Source organism: Phyllobates terribilis, unplaced genomic scaffold, assembly GCF_046119375.1.
Source record: "Phyllobates terribilis strain yellow unplaced genomic scaffold, ASM4611937v1 Scaffold_13__5_contigs__length_258822181, whole genome shotgun sequence".
NCBI lineage: Eukaryota > Metazoa > Chordata > Amphibia > Anura > Dendrobatidae > Phyllobates > Phyllobates terribilis.
Genome location: NW_027362773.1, coordinates 113,528,703 through 113,547,562, shown reverse-complemented (window position 1 = coordinate 113,547,562; position 18,860 = coordinate 113,528,703). Strand labels below are relative to the sequence as shown.

At 42.9% G+C, this 18,860-nt stretch overlaps 1 protein-coding gene and 1 long non-coding RNA gene across 3 annotated transcripts in view; one reads left to right on the top strand and one right to left on the bottom strand.

Annotated features, from left to right (window-relative positions):
* Positions 1 to 18,860, bottom strand: part of SPTBN2 (spectrin beta, non-erythrocytic 2) — a 189,061-nt gene that overhangs the window by 77,440 nt on the left and 92,761 nt on the right. The window contains exon 1 of one of the 2 annotated variants that reach the window (XM_073658464.1): positions 1,089 to 1,552. The exons of the other annotated variant lie outside the window; for it this stretch is intronic. Coding sequence (XP_073514565.1) covers positions 1,089 to 1,215 — 127 coding nt within the window. The 5' untranslated portion in view covers positions 1,216 to 1,552. Of the gene's footprint in view, positions 1 to 1,088; positions 1,553 to 18,860 lie in introns of those variants that run through there. 2 annotated transcript variants of the gene reach the window in all.
* On the top strand, positions 991 to 3,176 carry LOC141173917 (uncharacterized). Its single transcript, XR_012252714.1, has 2 exons — positions 991 to 1,346; positions 2,794 to 3,176. It is a non-coding gene; the product is annotated as an uncharacterized lncRNA (long non-coding RNA).

The window sequence follows — 18,860 nt, the reverse complement described above, 5'->3', positions numbered from 1 at the left end:
GAGATAAAAAACAAGAGGCGCTCCCTGTGTAACACCGTGGGTAACAGGTGAGGGCGACTTGGAGGGTTGGCCACTCCTCTGATCAAGATGTGTGCGGCACAACCACGTAAAGTGTGATGTACAATCCAATTGTGGCTTCTGCTCCGGCAGCTGCACTCACACCAAATGGAGTGAGGTCATAAGTAAAGGAGAGTGGAGTGTGGTGGAAAACATCAATCCAGGCGGTAAGTAGGGAAAACTTCCAATTTAGTGTGACGCGTTTTGGAGTAGAATCTACCGGCGTAGGTTCAGCTCTGAAACGCTTTGTGATAAATTGAACATTTCTTTTTATCCTTCTCCACCGCACTCCACTCAAATGTTAAGAACTGAGAGGATTTGCAATAAAAAGTCAATGGCAAAGTCGCCAGTTTTGTTTTTTGTTTTTTTCTTACAAGCCCTCTACAATTTGACCCATTTATCACGACGAGATTAACCCTTTAGGGCCGCGTTCACACTTTCAGTATTTCACATCAGTATTTGTAAGCCAAGAATCAGGAGGAGAAGTATAATAGTATCATATATAAGAGAGTAAAATAAATAAATAAATAAAACACGTCATCACTTCTGTATTTATCACCCACTCCTGGTTTTGGCTTACAAATACTTATGTAAAATACTGAGCGTGTGAACGTGGCCTAACAGAGTAAGTTCATGTCTATTAGAATCAGAATTCCGTACTAGCCCATCACTTGTGTGAGGAGCCTACGCCACGATTTCCCTGTCGCTGTATGGATTGCATCCTAACACTTTCTGACCCGCAATAATAAAATCTGACATTTTTAACAGACTCCCAATCGAAAATATTGGCAGGACTGTGTGAACCTCCTATCTGCCGCCATCGCTCCTGCTTAGTAGGTCCGGCGTGATGTCATCGCAGTGATGTCATCGCAGCAGGTAGGAGTTTTGCAGGGTCTTTTTGGACTCTTTAGGTTGCAATCTACCCCAGGACAGATGCAGAATATTGCACAGCTGGAGAGCAGTGCTGCAGTGTCCAGCAGGGGGGGCAGTCCCGGAAGCCGCCTCACACGTCACCTCTTATAGCCTCTCACCTTGCAGCTGCTTGAACCTTCCCTCCAGCACGTTGGCGTATTGCACCGAGTTAACGAAGGCTGCGGGGGAGAGCAGAGGGGACGAGGGCCGCGGAGCCTCCATGTACCCGGGGTCCAACTGGTACATGGTCCGGGAGCTGTCAGCAACAAAAAACTATCCGGGCAGTCACAGGAGAGCAGCCTCCATGGGGAGAGAGCGGCGGAAACGCGTGTGCTCCAGGTGTCAGTCCACTCTGTCACTGTCGCGATATAATCCAGGTAGCGCCGATATGCAGAGCACAAGTCTTTCCCAGTACAGAAGCCGAAAAAAAAAAAAAAAAAAGTGCCCAAAAAAAAAAACCGGCTCAAATTTCAGAAATTCCTGAGATTCCTTGTGCTCGGACACTTCCCGCCGCTCCGCCCGCACCTTGCTCCTCACACGTCCCGGGCAGGTTGTAGTGAAGTCTGTGCCGGCCGGGGAGGAGCCTGCGCGCCAGGGGCAGGTTGGGCGCAACCACTGAGAAAGGTGTGACGGGGGGGAGGTGAGAGCAGCAGGAAGGTGGTACAGTCCTGCAGGAAACTTTCTGCTGCCTGCCATGTAGTGTGCGAGGTGTGTCCCCTCCTGGACACTCACAACACGTGGACTTTGTAACATGGATTTCCCAACACAAGACAGATGCAGGAAGGAAAAAAAAAAATCTAGGAATGTCCAGATGTGGCCGAAATCCAGAAATCTCAACTTTTCCTTAAGTAATTTCTGCAGAATGGATTTTGCAAAACCCCTTAGACTCAAGAACTCCGTAAGGCCGTGTTCACACTTAGCGTGAATACCGCGCTTTTTCCGTAGAGAATCTGCTGCGTTTAACTGGAAGAAGCAATAGGAATCCTAAAAAAAAAATCCATCCGTAGGAAAAATATTCATTTCAGACAGTCTATAGTCATCGCTGTGTCTAATGATGCTGTTGATATCTCCATTTTTTTCCCCATTTTTCTTATGGGGGGAGACTTCAAAAATGCATTAAAAAAAAAAAAATTTTGAGTGCAAAATTTAAACTCCCCTCCCCCCCCAAAAAAAACGGCATTAAAAAAAAAGCTTCAAATCAGCACCAAAAAAAGTATCAAATAATGGGAAGAATACATTAAATAAAAGAAAAAACGCAATAATTAGAGAAGACGGTAATGTGTATTTTGGAGGGGATGCTGGAAGAAACTGTGCAGCTATAAAACTGCAGAAGACCCAAAAAAAAAAACGCCATATGTGAACAAGTCCTAAGGCACTAAGGTCCCACAGTGAGTATCTGGTGTGTTATTTTCTGCAGCAATTATCTCTGTTGTGAATTAAGGCATAAATTCTACATTTTTTTTCCTGCTGCTGTTTTACATGCGTTTTTAAGGTTTCTCCACAAAAGAAAAAAAAATCCACCAAACAAACTCGCAGTTAAGCAGCGTCTTTATGCGCACAGTGGGTATGAGCTTTCATTACATCACATCTACTTTGCGTGGATAGTTTTCTGAGCAGAATTTTTTTTTTTTTTTTTGAGTTTTTTCAATGCGTTTTTTTTTGTCTCTTTTTGTTATGTTTTAAATAAAACTGCATTGCTTTGGAAATTTCCTATTAGCTTTGTTAAAAAGTCGTCTGTGGATTACTTGAGTTTTTTATTCTGTTTCTGCTGTGGACATGGACTGAAAGCTCATGCGTTTGTTTGTTTTTTTGGTTTTTTTGCAGATATTTCTCATCTCATTCAAATCTATGGGAAAAATCTTCAGATTTGAAGCATATTTACGACAAGAAGAGCCGACGTGTTGCAGATTTCAGAATTGCAGATTCTGCTGCGTAAAAAAACCCAAAAAAAAGCAGCGGGAATGAGATTGATATGAATCTCTGCACTTTACCGGAACTAGTTAGGTCCAGAAATATTTGGACAGTGACCGAATCTTCGAGATTTCAGCTCTGCAGGCCAATATTTTGGATTTGAAGGCCACGGCCCCGCTATCCGTATTCGGTCAGTATTTTTTCTCAGTAGTGGGAGCCAAAACAATGAGAGAAACAATCAGAGGAAAAGTATAGTAGAAACAAGTCACCAATTCTGCATTTATCACCCACTCCTGGTTTTGGCTCCCACTCCTGAGAAAAAATACTATTAGTGGGGCCGTGGCCTAAAATGAAACAACTGAGATGCAATTGAAGTGGAGACTTTCAGGTTTAATTAAAGGGGATGAACAAAAATATCCTGGGAAATGTTTAGGAATTGCAACCATTTTTCTACAAAGCCTCCTCATTTCAGGTACTCAAAAGTAATTGGACAAATTAACTTTACCATAAATAAAATGTTAATTTTTAATACATTGTAGAGAATCCCTTGCAGCAATGACGGCCTGAAGTCTGGAAGCCATGGACGTCACCAAACGCTGGTTTCCTCCTTTGTGAGACTTTGCCGCTTTTACTGCAGTGACTTCAGCTGTTGCTTATTTGTGGGTCTTTCTGCCTTACGTTTTTTCTTGATCATGTGAAATGTCGCTCGATGAGGCTGACATCTGGTGATGAATCGGCCATTGCACAATATTTCTCTTCTTCGCTTTCGCTGTATGTTTTGGGTCATTGTCCATCTGTCCTGTGAAACGTTCGATCAACCTTGCTGTATTTGGGTGCATCTGAGCAGAAAGTATCGCCCTGTACTCTTCAGAATTCATCCGGCTCCTTCTGTCTTCAGTCACATCATCAATAAACACTAGTGACCCAGTGCCATTGGAAGCCATGGATGCCCCCGCCGTCACACCGCCTCCACCATGTGTTACAGAGGATGTGCTGTGCTTTGGATCATGAGCCATTCCAAGCCTTCTCCAGACTTTCTTCATCCCATCATTGTGGTACAGGTTGATCTTAGTTTTGCTTTTCCAGAACTGGGCGGCTTATTTACATTTTTTTTTTGCAAAGTCTAATCTGACCTTTTTATTTTTAAGGCTGATTAATGGTTTGCACCTTGTGGTGAACCCTCTGTATTTGCTCTCATGAAGTCTTCTCATTATGGTAGACTTAGATTCTGAAACGCCTACTTCCTGGAGAGTGTTCTTCACTTGGGTGGGTGTTGTGAAGGAGTTTTTCTTCACCATGGAAAGGAGTCTGCGATCTTCCACCACTGTTGTCTTCCATGGACGTCCAGGCCTTTTTGAGTTCCCAAACTCACCAGTGTACTCTATTTTTGCAGAATGTACGAAACTATTGATTTGGCAACTTCTAACATTTCTGCTGTCTCTCTGTTGGATTTCTTTTTTTTCAGCATAATGATCATCTTTTTCTCTTCCATTGAGAGCTCCTTTGACCGCATGTTGTGGGTTCACAGCAACAGCTTCCAAATGCAAATGTCACACTTGGAATCCGCTCCAGACCTTTTACCTGCTTAACTGATGATGGATTAACGAGGGAATAACCCACGCAGTCCATTAAAGTACTTTGGAGATAATTGTCCATTTACCTTTGGGTCCTATGAAAAAGATGCAGCTACATATTAAAGAGCTGTAATTCCTAAACCCTTCCTCCAATTAGGATGTGAATACCCTCAAATTAAAGCTAAGAGTCCACATGTTAAGCCCATATTGATTATATAACTGCATCTTGAATCTGTTTTAGTAAACAGCAAAAATGTCAAAACTTATGTCACTGTCCAAATATTTCTGTCTCTAACTGTATGAGACGCTGCGTTTTCTGTGAACATAAATACGCAACGGAAAAAACGCACCAAACCCATGGGAGTTTAGCTGAATAAAGATTTTGTTGAGAATACTGGTGCAAAATGTGAATTTATCTGCAGATTCGTAATGGAGAACCTGGGAAGATTGAAAATTGTAATACGGAAAAAATGCTGTAGATTTTACACACTCCATTAAAGTCTATAGAATAAAAGTGCAGAATTTCCACAGAAAGTACCCAACAGGAATTGACATGCTGGGGATACAAAAAATCCCTCTAACATGGGAAGTTCCGCAACTGCAAAACCAGCACTGTGTGAATGAAATTTTTCCAAATCTCATTCACTTAGCTGAAATTCTCATACAACTGCGCATTTACAGAAATAAAATCCAGATGGAATATCCCCAGATAATGTCTGAACATAACTTTACATATTGTTATGAATAAACACATACTGCCTTAATTATCTCTCTTCTTGTGTCCCATCTTCCCTTCTCTTTTCATCTTTTTACTTCTCTCTTCTCCTCTGTCCTTTATTCTCATCTCTCCTCTTTTCTGCTTCTCTCTCCATCTCTTCTTTCTTCATTTCACTTCTGCATCTCTCCTTTTCATCCCTCTCCTCTCAGCTTTCAGCTTTTCTCCTCTCTTCATTTCCCTTCTCTCTTCATTTCTCTACTTCTACTTCTCCATCTCTCATCTTCATCTATCTTTCTTCATTTCTCTTCATTTCTCTTCTTCATTTCTACTTCTCTCTTCGTTTCTCTTCTCATTTGTTTTGTCTCTTCATTTCTCTTCTCATCTCTTTTCTTCTTTCTTCTCAGCTTTCCACTTCTTTTAATTTCTCTTCATCTTTCTTCTCAGCTTTCCGCTTTTCTTCTCTTAATTTCTTCTCTCTCCATTTCTCCTCTCTTCATTTCTCTTCTCATTTGTTTTCTCTTCATTTCTCATCTCTTTTCTTCTTTCTTTTCAGCTTTCCGCTGCTCTTCTCTCTTCATTTCTCTTCTCTCTTCATTTCTGTTGAACTCTCTTCTCATCTCTTTTCTTCTCAGCTTTCCACTTTTCTCTCTTCATTTCTCTTCTCTTTTCATCTCTCTTCTCATCTTTTCTTCTTTTTTTCTCAGCTTTCTGCTTTTCTTCTCTTCATTTCTCTGCTCTCTCCATTTATCATCTCTTCTCTCTTCATCCCTCTTCTTTTTCTCCCTTTAGTCGTAATAAACTGCAGTATAGAAATATTGCCGTGTCTTATAAAAGCCATCGCAAGGTCTACTCAGAATAGAAAACGCCTTACGCCAAAAAATACAAATAGAAGACGAAATTGGTATAGTTTCATCCGAAAGTCTAAAAATATTGAAAAAAAGTACATTTGATAACGCTATAACTGTACTGACCTTCAGGATGAAGTTAGAATGGAAATTATATCGAATGATAAACACTGTTAAAACAACCCCCCCAAAAAGTAACTATACAACACCTCACTATTGGCTCTAGGATAGTGAAAAAATGATATTATTCCCACATACAGAAATCTGTCTTCCACCAGTCCCCTGTTCTCATGGGAAATTCCATGACCGCTGCAGCCAAACAGCTGCCATCGATCAGCTGCAGCCTCTACATTCCATCTGAGCAGAAGAAAATGTTTGATAGGGCTCACATCGTTCTCTGCCTTTTCTTTATTTTCATCTTCCTTTCTGGATTTCATGAACTTTGTATGGAAAATGTGCTCACAATTCAAGCCACAACCAAATTGTATACTCTCGGTCTTAAGGCCCTATACACATTATGTATGTAAAAAAAAGTGTCTATTTTGAAATTTGAGAAATTTACTGAAAGATAAAGTTTTTATTGTTAACATTCTGCTGTTAGGGCAGATGTTTTTATCTATATACTATGTATAACTTTGTTACTTCCTCCATTATAAAGTTGCTGTAAAATATTGAAACTATTATTATTATAACTTTTTTTTACAGTAAATGTAAACAAAACAAAAGCTGCATTACCCCCAGCTGTATGGCCCAAATATGGTGTGAACAGACTTTTCCCATCCCCCATTGCAGTCAGATCCCAAAAACAGTGACTCCAGCTCACACCTCATCCCACATCCAAAAGCAAACAGACCTTTCCCCCTGCAATTGTTGAGCAATTTACCATGTCTGGGACAATCCTGCACAAACAGGGGGTGAGGGGCAGTAGTGTCCTTGTCTATAAGCTGCTTCCCTGCCAAACTGCATAGACTTTGCTTTTGCCAAAACTGTGCTGAGTTTTGCAATGGTTGGAATGGGAGTAAGGGACATTTATGACCCCTGATAGTCATTACTGTTATATCTATTTTACATAGCTGAGTGTTCAGATTTGACAATTTTGCGGCATTAAATGACCCCTGATTGGTACATATTTGCAAAATATTGTCTTCTTTACATAGACTGTGCTTCAGATGCGCATACAACGATCAGTAATGGTTGTTTCAGTGCAACGTTCTCGGTAGCACATATCATGTTTACACAAGACTATGTGCTGCCGAGAATGATCTTTTGGCCAAACCAAATTATCATTTCACCTGACAAACAAGCATTTTGCTCGTTCGTCAAGTGATCGGCAGCCGTTTAGGGTTCACAAATATCAGTAAATGAGTGTTCCTAGAAACATGCAGCTTAAATTGACCTTTACATGTTACAAAAATGCAATCCTGACATACAATGTGTTCCCATAAAACATTAGCCTGTGTTTGGAGAGGACTCAGGAGTAGGGATGAGCGGGACCCGAACTTTAAAGTTCGGTGTTTGAATCGGATAATGTTCGGAGTTTCAGGAGAAGTCCATTGGAAAGAGAGAAAATTTTCCAATTCAAAATGTTGGGTCCACATTGTTTTCAATGGGGTTCGGGTTTTGGTTCAAATTCGGGTTCAGTTCTGGTACCTGAACCAAACTTTGGAATAAGGTTCGGGTCGGGTACCAGAACCCGAACTTCCACGTGTCCGCTCATCCATTACTCAGGTGCTGAACTCACTCCACACTCAGTGAATGCCGGATATATCACACAGCCGGCATCTCTGTCTAACAGCAGCAGCCGGAGTTGAGTTCTGATTGCTGCTGTTAACCATTTATTTGCTGCTGGCAATTTTTGACAGCGGTTCTTAAATGGACTAGTTTCCAGTTCTCTTGCGCACCAGTTCCCATCAGCCTGGAGACGGTGATTTTCATTCTATACTGTTTACAATTGATAGTGATATTTTGGGTATCAGACCGCATCGTTTTTAAATAAAGTGATTAGTGAATTGCATATTGTCGATTTATCTCTATCAAATGAGATCCAGTTGTCTGAAAGTACAGGGACCATGTACATATTTCTTATCATAATAAACCCTCATATGACAAACATCCTATGCTGATGTCTGCTGACTTGACCTTACTCCAGCTTCTCTGAGCTTTGTCCTTGGGTTCCTTCAACATTTTTTTTTTTAACGAGTATGAAAATAGCAATAACCTGACACATCCGGCTTTGCCTTGAATATTTCTGGAAATGTGGAGTATGGGTCAGGGTAATGACTTTGTAATATTTTACAAACCAGTCATAGTTTCAGCAGGATTTTCTGGCTCTACTTTACATTTTGTATGTTTTAGGAGACAATGGTGTCTGAAGGTGAGTGTTGTAACTCAATAGCCCATTCTATAGTATGTAAACATTGCTTGTATTAACTAATTACCACTGCAAACCCAAGAATACATAGTTCTCACCACTGCTTCAAAGAAAGCAGAATTTATGAATTGTATCTGCTATAACCATCTACCTAGTAAATGCTTCTAGGTGAATATGTCGCATTTTTAACGTTTACCAAGAATTCCTTGATAAGGATCTTGGTTCTCGTTCGTTTTTCCCGCATTGATCCTGACAGTATATATGAAGAATGGGAGAATGAGGGGGCGAATTTACCCCCCAAATACACAATGCAGGAAATATAGAGCAAGGCCAGTACGCCTATAGTATAGTATTAATGTACACCATGGCCAATATACAATATATATATTGGCCATGGCGCATTGTGTATTGGGGGATTTGGCCGCCCCCTGACTTGTACACCCTTATTCACCCATTTTGGGGTTTCAATTAGACCCCTAGCTGGATCCTATCTCTTTCCCAGATCATTTTAGACAAGGTTAGACACATAGAGAAGTGAGTCCATAGTCCATTCAACAGGGTCACATTGTTTCTGGTGGATGACTTATATGTTTTTCATTTAAAAAAAGTTTTTTTTTATGTTCATAGCAATAATGAAAAATAAATAAATAAATTATATATATATATATACTGTGTGTGTATATATGTGTACGTATGTATGTACAGTACAGACCAAAAGTTTGGACACACCTTCTCATTTATAGATTTTTCTGTATTTTCATGACTATGAAAATTGTACATTCACACTGAAGGCATCAAAACTATGAATTAACACATGTGGAATTATATACTTAACAAAAAAGTGTGAAACAACTGAAAATATGTCTTATATTCTAGGTTCTTCAAAGTAGCCACCTTTTGCTTTGATGAATGCTTTGCACACTCTTGGCATTCTCTTGATGAGCTTCAAGAGGTAGTCACCGGAAATGGTCTTCTAACAATCTTGAAGGAGTTCCCAGAGATGCTTAGCACTTGTTGGCCCTTTTGCCTTCACTCTGCGGTCCAGCTCACCCCAAACCAGGGCCGGCGTCAGTACCCGGGCAAGTGCCGGGGCCCTGGAAAATCAGGGGGGCCCACCGCCCACTCAGTGCCGGGGCCCTGGAAAATCAGGGGGGCCCACCGCCCACTCACTGTCGGGGCCCTGGCCGCTTCCCCGGCACCTGTTAAGTGACGCAGACGCTGCTTGATTGCCGGCACTCCCTCAGACATGGCCGCGCGCAGTATAGGCAGCTGTGTCTGCTAGTAATGACACGGTAGGGTCGACCGCACTGCACCTTTAATTGTGCTTGTGTGTCGCCCCTGCTGCGTCATTACTAGCAGACACAGCCGTACAGCGCGCGGCCATGTCTGGGGGAGTGCCGGCAATCAAACACCGTCGGAGGTCCTGCACAGATGGGGGAGGGGAGGGAGCGGCCCGGACCCGACCGCAAGTGGGCCCCTCTGATGGTCCAGGGCCATGATGTCTGTGACATGCCGGGGGCCCTGCACTGCCCCATACCTGAGGAGCTGCTGGACAGGACACTGGACCGGGGACAGGTGAGTGAGGATTCCCCAATCCCCATATTAAAAATATTTGTAATGGGTCTGTGTGTGTGCATGCATGTGAATGTCAGTGTGTATGACTGTGTATGTATATATATTTGTCTGTTTTATATATGTTTTTAAGAATTTGTGTAAAAATGTGTGTATGTCTGTATGTGTACATATCTGTGTACCATGTGTGCGTGCGCATGTCTGCGTACCGTGCGTGCGCATGTCTGCGTACCATGCGTGCGTGCGCATGTCTGCATATGTGAAGGATGAGGTGGCAGGCTGGGCCCTGTGTACTATATATATATATATATTTCTCCGCCGTATCTGTGCATCATGAATCGTGTATGTGTTAAAAGGGCCCACTGAGAGTCTTTCGCCCGGGGCCCACAAAAACCTGGAGCCGGCCCTGCCCCAGACCATCTCGATTGGGTTCAGGTCTGGTGACTGTGGAGGCCAGGTCATCTGGCGTAGCACCCCATCACTCTCCTTCTTGGTGAAATAGCCCTTACACAGCCTGGAGGTGTGTTTGGGGTCATTGTCCTGTTGAAAAATAAATGATGGTCCAACTAAACGCAAACCGGATGGAATAGCATGCCGCTGCAAGATGCTGTGGTAGCCATGCTGGTTCAGTATGCCTTCAATTTTGAATATATCCCCAACAGTGTCACCAGCAAAGCACCCCCACACCATCACACCTCCTCCTCCATGCTTCACGGTGGGAACCAGGCATGTAGAGTCCATCTGTTCACCTTTTCTGCGTCGCACAAAGACACGGTGGTTGGAACCAAAGATCTCAAATTTGGACTCATCAGATCAAAGCACAGATTTCCACTGGTCTAATGTCCATTCCTTGTGTTTTTTAGCCCAAACAAGTCTCTTCTGCTTGTTGCCTGTTCTTAGCAGTGGTTTCCTAGCAGCTATTTTACCATGAAGGCCTGCTGCACAAAGTCTCCTCTTAACATTTGTTGTAGAGATGTGTCTGCTGCTAGAACTCTGTGTGACATTGACCTGGTCTCTAATCTGAGCTGCTGTTAACCTGCGATTTCTGAGGCTGGTGACTCGGATAAACTTATCCTCAGAAGCAGAGGTGACTCTTGGTCTTCCTTTCCTGGGGCGGTCCTCATGTGAGCCAGTTTCTTTGTAGCGCTTGATGGTTCTTGCAACTGCAATTGGGGACACTTTCAAAGTTTTCCCAACTTTTCGTACTGACTGACCTTTATTTCTTAAAGTAATGATGGCCACTCGTTTTTCTTTACTTAGCTGATTTTTTCTTTCCATAAAACAAATTCTAACAGTCTATTCAGTAGGACTATCAGCTGTGTATCCACCAGACTTCTGCACAACACAACTGATGGTCCCAACCCCATTTATAAGGCAAGAAATCCCACTTATTAAACCTGACAGGGCACACCTGTGAAGTGAAAACCATTTCCGGTGACTACCTCTAGAAGCTCATCAAGAGAATGCCAAGAGTGTGCAAAGCAGTCATCAAAGCAAAAGGTGGCTACTTTGAAGAACCTAGAATATAAGACATATTTTCAGTTGTTTCACACTTTTTTGTTAAGTATATAATTCCACATGTGTTAATTCATAGTTTTGATGCCTTCAGTGTGAATGTACAATTTTCATAGTCATGAAAATACAGAAAAATCTTTAAATGAGGTGTGTCCAAACTTTTGGTCTGTACTGTGTATATATATATATATATATGTCCATCCACCACAACTTTTATGCTAACATTTTAATGAAACAATCTTTTTCTTCCACTGACCTCTGATACACTTAAAGTGTGAATGTTTCATGCAACTTTTCAAAATCAGCTGCTCTGTGTCTACATGTAACATCAATTTCAGCCATTATATGATTTATTTCCTGCATTTTCATCAGCTTTCCCCTCTGCATGCTCTATCTCCAATTTTCAGTTGTCTCTGAGCTAGTGGGGGTAGACTAGCTGCTTTGATGTCTCCTATACACAGTAACCATAGTCCCCTATCCTTTCTTGATGTACTATATATTCAGAATCAGCAGCAGTATGGAGGACAATAAACCGCAGTACTGAGCAGCATAGCTGTGAATCCAGTGAGACAAAACACTTAGTATAAAGCAGATGTGTCTGTGCTCTCTCTTTCACTCAGCTCCTCCTCCTCTGCCTATAACTGTCAATAGGCAGCTGTAATCTGATAACTCAGTGAGCAGGCAGCCCAAGGATTTTAGAGTAAATGATGCATTCAGGTGGCAGGGGAAAAAGTGTAGTGGCTTATAATTGAAAAAAGAACCATAATTCTAACATACTGTACAGCAGAAAATTTCAGCTAGAACACAGACACTCATTAGGAAACGGGGCTTAATGAGTAGGTTTTTATTTAGTCAGCGCACATGATGGGGAAACTGTGGGAGTATCATACTGTCTATGGGGGAATGCACTGTGGGAGCATCATACTGTCTATGGGGGAATGCACTGTGGGAGCATCATACTGTCTATGGGGGAATGCACTGTGGGAGCATCATACTGTCTATGGGGGAATGCACTGTGGGAGCATCATACTGTCTATGGGGGAATGCACTGTGAGAGCATCATACTGTCTATGGGGAATGCACTGTGGGAGCATCATACTGTCTATGGGGGAATGCACTGTGGGAGCCTCATACTGTCTATGGGGGAATGCACTGTGGGAGCCTCATACTGTCTATGGGGGAATGCACTGTGGGAGCCTCATACTGTCTATGGGGAATGCACTGTGGGAGCATCATACTGTCTATGGGGGAATGCACTGTGGGAGCCTCATACTGTCTATGGGGGAATGCACTGTGGGAGCCTCATACTGTCTATGGGGGAATGCACTGTGGGAGCCTCATACTGTCTATGGGGGAATGCAATGTGGGAGCATCATACTGTCTCTTGGGGGAATGCACTGTGGGAGCATCATACTGTCTCTTGGGGGAATGCACTGTGGGAGCATCATACTGTCTATGGGGGAATGCACTGTGGGAGCATCATACTGTCTATGGGGGAATGCACTGTGGGAGCATCATACTGTCTCTTGGGGGAATGCACTGTGGGAGCATCATACTGTCTATGGGGGAATGCACTGTGGGAGCATCATACTGTCTATGGGGGAATGCACTGTGGGAGCATCATACTGTCTATGGGGGAATGTACTGTGGGAGCATCATACTGTCTATGGGGGAATGCACTGTGGGAGCATCATACTGTCTATGGGGGAATGCACTGTGGGAGCATCATACTGTCTATGGGGGAATGCACTGTGGGAGCATCATACTGTCTATGGGGGAATGCACTGTGGGAGCATCATACTGTCTCTTGGGGGAATGCACTGTGGGAGCATCATACTGTCTCTTGGGGGAATGCACTGTGGGAGCATCATACTGTCTATGGGGGAATGCACTGTGGGAGCCTCATACTGTCTATGGGGGAATGCACTGTGGGAGCATCATACTGTCTATGGGGGAATGCACTGTGGGAGCCTCATACTGTCTATGGGGGAATGCACTGTGGGAGCATCATACTGTCTATGGGGGAATGCACTGTGGGAGCCTCATACTGTCTATGGGGGAATGCACTGTGGGAGCCTCATACTGTCTATGGGGGAATGCACTGTGAGAGCATCATACTGTCTATGGGGAATGCACTGTGGGAGAATCATACTGTCTATGGGGGAATGTACTGTGGGAGCCTCATACTGTCTATGGGGGAATGCACTGTGGGAGCCTCATACTGTCTATGGGGAATGCACTGTGGAAGCATCATACTGTCTATGGGGGAATGCACTGTGAGAGCCTCATACTGTCTATGGGGGAATGCACTGTGGGAGCATCATACTGTCTATGGGGGAATGCACTGTGGGAGCATCATACTGTCTATGGGGGAATGCACTGTGGGAGCATCATACTGTCTATGGGGGAATGCACTGTGGGAGCATCATACTGTCTATGGGGGAATGCACTGTGGGAGCATCATACTGTCTATGGGGGAATGCACTGTGGGAGCATCATACTGTCTATGGGGGAATGCACTGTGGAGCATCATACTGTCTATGGGGGAATGCACTGTGGGAGCCTCATACTGTCTATGGGGGAATGCACTGTGGGAGCATCATACTGTCTCTTGGGGGAATGCACTGTGGGAGCCTCATACTGTCTATGGGGGAATGCACTGTGGGAGCCTCATACTGTCTATGGGGGAATGCACTGTGGGAGCATCATACTGTCTATGGGGGAATGCACTGTGGGAGCATCATACTGTCTATGGGGGAATGCACTGTGGGTGCATCATACTGTCTATGGGGGAATGTACTGTGGGAGCATCATACTGTCTATGGGGGAATGCACTGTGGGAGCATCATACTGTCTATGGGGGAATGCACTGTGGGAGCATCATACTGTCTATGGGGGAATGCACTGTGGGAGCATCATACTGTCTATGGGGGAATGCACTGTGGGAGCATCATACTGTCTATGGGGGAATGCACTGTGGGAGCATCATACTGTCTATGGGGGAATGCACTGTGGGAGCATCATACTGTCTATGGGGGAATGCACTGTGGGTGCATCATACTGTCTATGGGGGAATGCACTGTGGGAGCATCATACTGTCTATGGGGGAATGCACTGTGGGAGCATCATACTGTCTATGGGGGAATGCACTGTGGGAGCCTCATACTGTCTATGGGGGAATGCACTGTGGGAGCATCATACTGTCTCTTGGGGGAATGCACTGTGGGAGCATCATACTGTCTATGGGGGAATGCACTGTGGGAGCATCATACTGTCTATGGGGGAATGCACTGTGGGAGCATCATACTGTCTATGGGGGAATGCACTGTGGGAGCATCATACTGTCTATGGGGGAATGCACTGTGGGAGCATCATACTGTCTATGGGGGAATGCACTGTGGGAGCCTCATACTGTCTATGGGGGAATGCACTGTGGGAGCATCATACTGTCTATGGGGGAATGCACTGTGGGAGCATCATACTGTCTATGGGGGAATGCACTGTGGGAGCATCATACTGTCTACGGGGGAATGCACTGTGGGAGCATCATACTGTCTATGGGGGAATGTACTGTGGGAGCATGTGGGAATGTGTGTGTATGTGGGAAGGCACCTTTGGGACATCATATTGTTCATCATATTGTCTGGTGGCAATGATAGAGGTACTGTATGGTGGAAAACTAGGAAGCTTCACAAGGGGCACTATTGGTTTTAGATTGGAAAAAAAGCCTATGTTTCCCAGATACAGCACAACTATTGACTGCAGGTCGTGTCTGGTATTGCAGGCATTGCAAGTTTCTATTTCAGTGAAATCAAAGCTGTAGCTGAAATTGCTTCCAGAAGGTGCTGAGACAGAGAGATCTTTAAATACACTGAATCTGGGGGTAGGATTCGGGTCTGAGAACCGGACCAGTTATAATCCCAGGTGTGTGCAATATGAACTTTGCTTAGGGGTTGTGATCATATGAACACACCAGAGTGCATAGGTGCAGTTTGGATTTTTTTTGGCCTTTAATAATTAGACCCAGTTCCAAATATGACAAATTCTTGCTATCGATATATTGGAAGCATCGAGCACTAGCAATTCAATAACCTGTAAACATTTTACATGGTCTTTATCATGAATATAAGCCCCTCTGACTCAGAAGAAGCTTTAAATAGGAATTATAAAAAATGGAAGTTGCCTCTTGGGTTACTCTTGTGGTTGAATGGTGAAATATCTATTCATTTTATGAAGCTGTTCGGATTCCATGGTAAGTCTGTGGTGTGCAGAATAACACACTACAGCCTCCGATTCATCGTTTGCGATTTTTTTTCAAAGCACTTTTCTTTTTTTTTTTCTTATGGTATTTACAGACATTTATTGCACCAAATTCATCCAAATGGTGAGTGCAGTTCATTTATTTGGAGCAAATAAAAAAAAAAAAAATGGGCTTTTTTACTGTTTTTAAGCGATTTTGCCATAAGTTGCAAAAATTGCACCAAAATTTTATCATACTCAAAAATACACCAGGGGAGAAATGGAGTGAAGTTGTTTCAAATTCTGCAACTTTTTAAAAAGTTGCAATTGATGAATCCGGTGAAAACATCTGGAATTTGAAAGACGCGGCCCACAAAGTGGAAAACAAAAAAAAATCAACATCAGGAGAGCACATATTAATTATACTTCAAAAAAGGTACAATCATAATGACTAGGGTGCAAGCAAAAAAAGGCTCAAAATATAGATAAAAAACAGGAGCCAAGGCAATGGTGAATTGGAGCCTATATGTATTTGATTTTTATATATATTTTATGGACTATGATTTCTGATTTTTTGTGTGATTTCTTTGTTTTGGGGTTTATAACCTCTTTTATATTGATATTGTTAATTTCCAGAATTTTTTTTAAAAAAGTAGAATGTTTTGCTCAAAGTTTTTTTTTTTTTTTGCTTAAGGGTATGTGCACACGGCATCTATTTCAGGCGGATCCGTTCTGTAACGTGCCAGAAATAGCACAAAATAAATGTTAAAAGTGATGAACAGATGCAATATAAAAACGACTCGCATTTCATGTGTTCTTTGATCCGCTTCACTTTTGGAAACATGCGAGGTTCCGCTGAAAAAAAGACTCAGTGGGTTCAGGTTCACCCGAGTTTAAAAGACATTGTGTGTACATATCCTAAAGAGTCTGCTTGGGTCAGCTTTTTAGTTTAAGGCCACGGCCCCACGATCAGTATTTGGTCAGTATTTAGTTAGTATTTTTTCTCAGTATTTGTAAGCCAAAACCAGGTGAGGAACAATCAGAGAAAAGGTATAATAGAAACAATTCACCAATTCTGCATTTATCACCCACTCCTGGTTTTGGCTCCCACTCCTGAGAATAATTACTGACCAAATACTGATAGTGGGTCATGGTCTAAGCTTTTAGTTATGATAGCTATGACGCCCTCTATCCAGATTCAGTAAAAAAAAGAAAGCAGCTGCTGCATTCCCTGCCTTTGCTTTTATATGGGCTGTTGTGGTCCTTTTGATTGCCTGTGTTATACCAGGTGATGTGATAGGTGGAAGGTATTAAGGGAGAGCCTGTCCTGCTGCGCACAAGGTCATGTGAGCCTTCTCTTCTGTATGCATGGACATATCATCATCATTGGTGCAACCTGCAGCCCAAGAGGTCAGAAGGCCACTACTATCTCCAAAGCATGATGAGCTCTTGGACTTGTAAAGGGCCTATATATTGTTCTTGCACAGGGGCCTCTCCTGCCTGTGTCCGCCAGTGATCTTCTGCATTTTTTGTCGAATTGCAAATTGTTTGAATTTCCTGGAGTCAAATATTTGACGCAAATTTGCATCTAATCGATTCGCTCATCTATAATATAACCCTTGATTTTCAAAGAACACCATATACCCCATATTGTTTTGTTTTTCAAGTGGCTTTTCTATGAGACTGATTTGACGACTTAAACCTATACAAGTCCAGAAATGGAAAGATGTTTAATGAGGATTATATTCTTATGATTAGGGGGTTTTAATGTCCTAAGCTGCCCCAGGAAATATTTCAGTTATTTCGGGTATTAATTAGCTTTATAAGAAGATTTCGGCAGAACGTGCTGTGTCAGATTACAGGATCCAGAACGAACCTCTTTCTGCTTCTTACAGTTATCAAATTAGTACAATACGTTGCGTGCTGTCACGGTATAAAACACCTGCTTCTTACATTGTTCGGAGATTCTTCTAGGGAAGAGAACGAATTAGCGGAGCTAAGAATATCATGCACGGCTGCATAATCCAAGAGTATCATCACTAAGTAAAGCTGCAATACAGACTCTCTTAGTCATTACTGATCTTAGGAAAGTGTAATTGAATAATTGTCTTTTTTTTTTTTTTCAGTTTCTTGAATTTCAGAGATATTCCTGCAGGTGGCGCTATAGAGTTCTGGTCTTCTTCCTCTCTAAAGAGACAATGTGTATATTTAATTTCCCAGAGGAGCATTGCATGGCAAATAAGTCTCCTTACATTGGAATGCCAGAGCCGGCATGCCAATTTCCACAAGGAGAAATGTTACCCCTTAGACCCCAGAGATATTCCTGGAATCAACCTATGGATAGGTGATAACTTACTGATCGCTGGGCATCGGCTGCTGTAAACCTAGACATGAGTATCCTTGTGCGGGCGAAACAATCACGTTGCTGTGCTGCCTCTGCCAGACCACTCTGTGCAGGGGAGAAGAGGATTTGGTTGCTCGAAATAGGTGAATTAATTTATTTTGTGCTGGATGGCACAAATTATTATTACTTTTTTATTATTATTACTTTTGGAGGGGTCATCATTTTTCGTAACAGTGCATTAATACTTCCTAAAGGGGGGCATTATTATTGGATTGATGGCAGGGTCAGCGTCACCGCCCGGCGCACCGGGGCAAGTGCCCATTATACTATATAGAGGACTATGTGGTGCCCATAATACTGTATGGAGGACTATGTGAGGCCCATTATTCTGTATGAAGGACTATGTGAGGCCCATAATACTGTATGGAGGACTATGTGGTGCCCATAATACTGTATGGAGGACTATGTGGTGCCCATAATACTGTATGGAGGACTATGTGGTGCCCATAATACTGTATGGAGGACTATGTGGTGCCCATAATACTGTATGGAGGACTATGTGGTGCCCATAATACTGTATGGACGACTATGTGAGGCCCATCATACTGTATGGAGGACTATGTGGTGCCCATAATACTGTATGGAGGACTATGTGGTGCCCATAATACTGTATGGAGGACAATGTGGTGCCCATGATACTGTATGCAGGACTATGTGGCGCCCATGATACTGTATGGAGGACTATGTGGGGCTATTATTCTGTATGGAGGACTATGTGGTGCCCATTATTCTGTATGGAGGA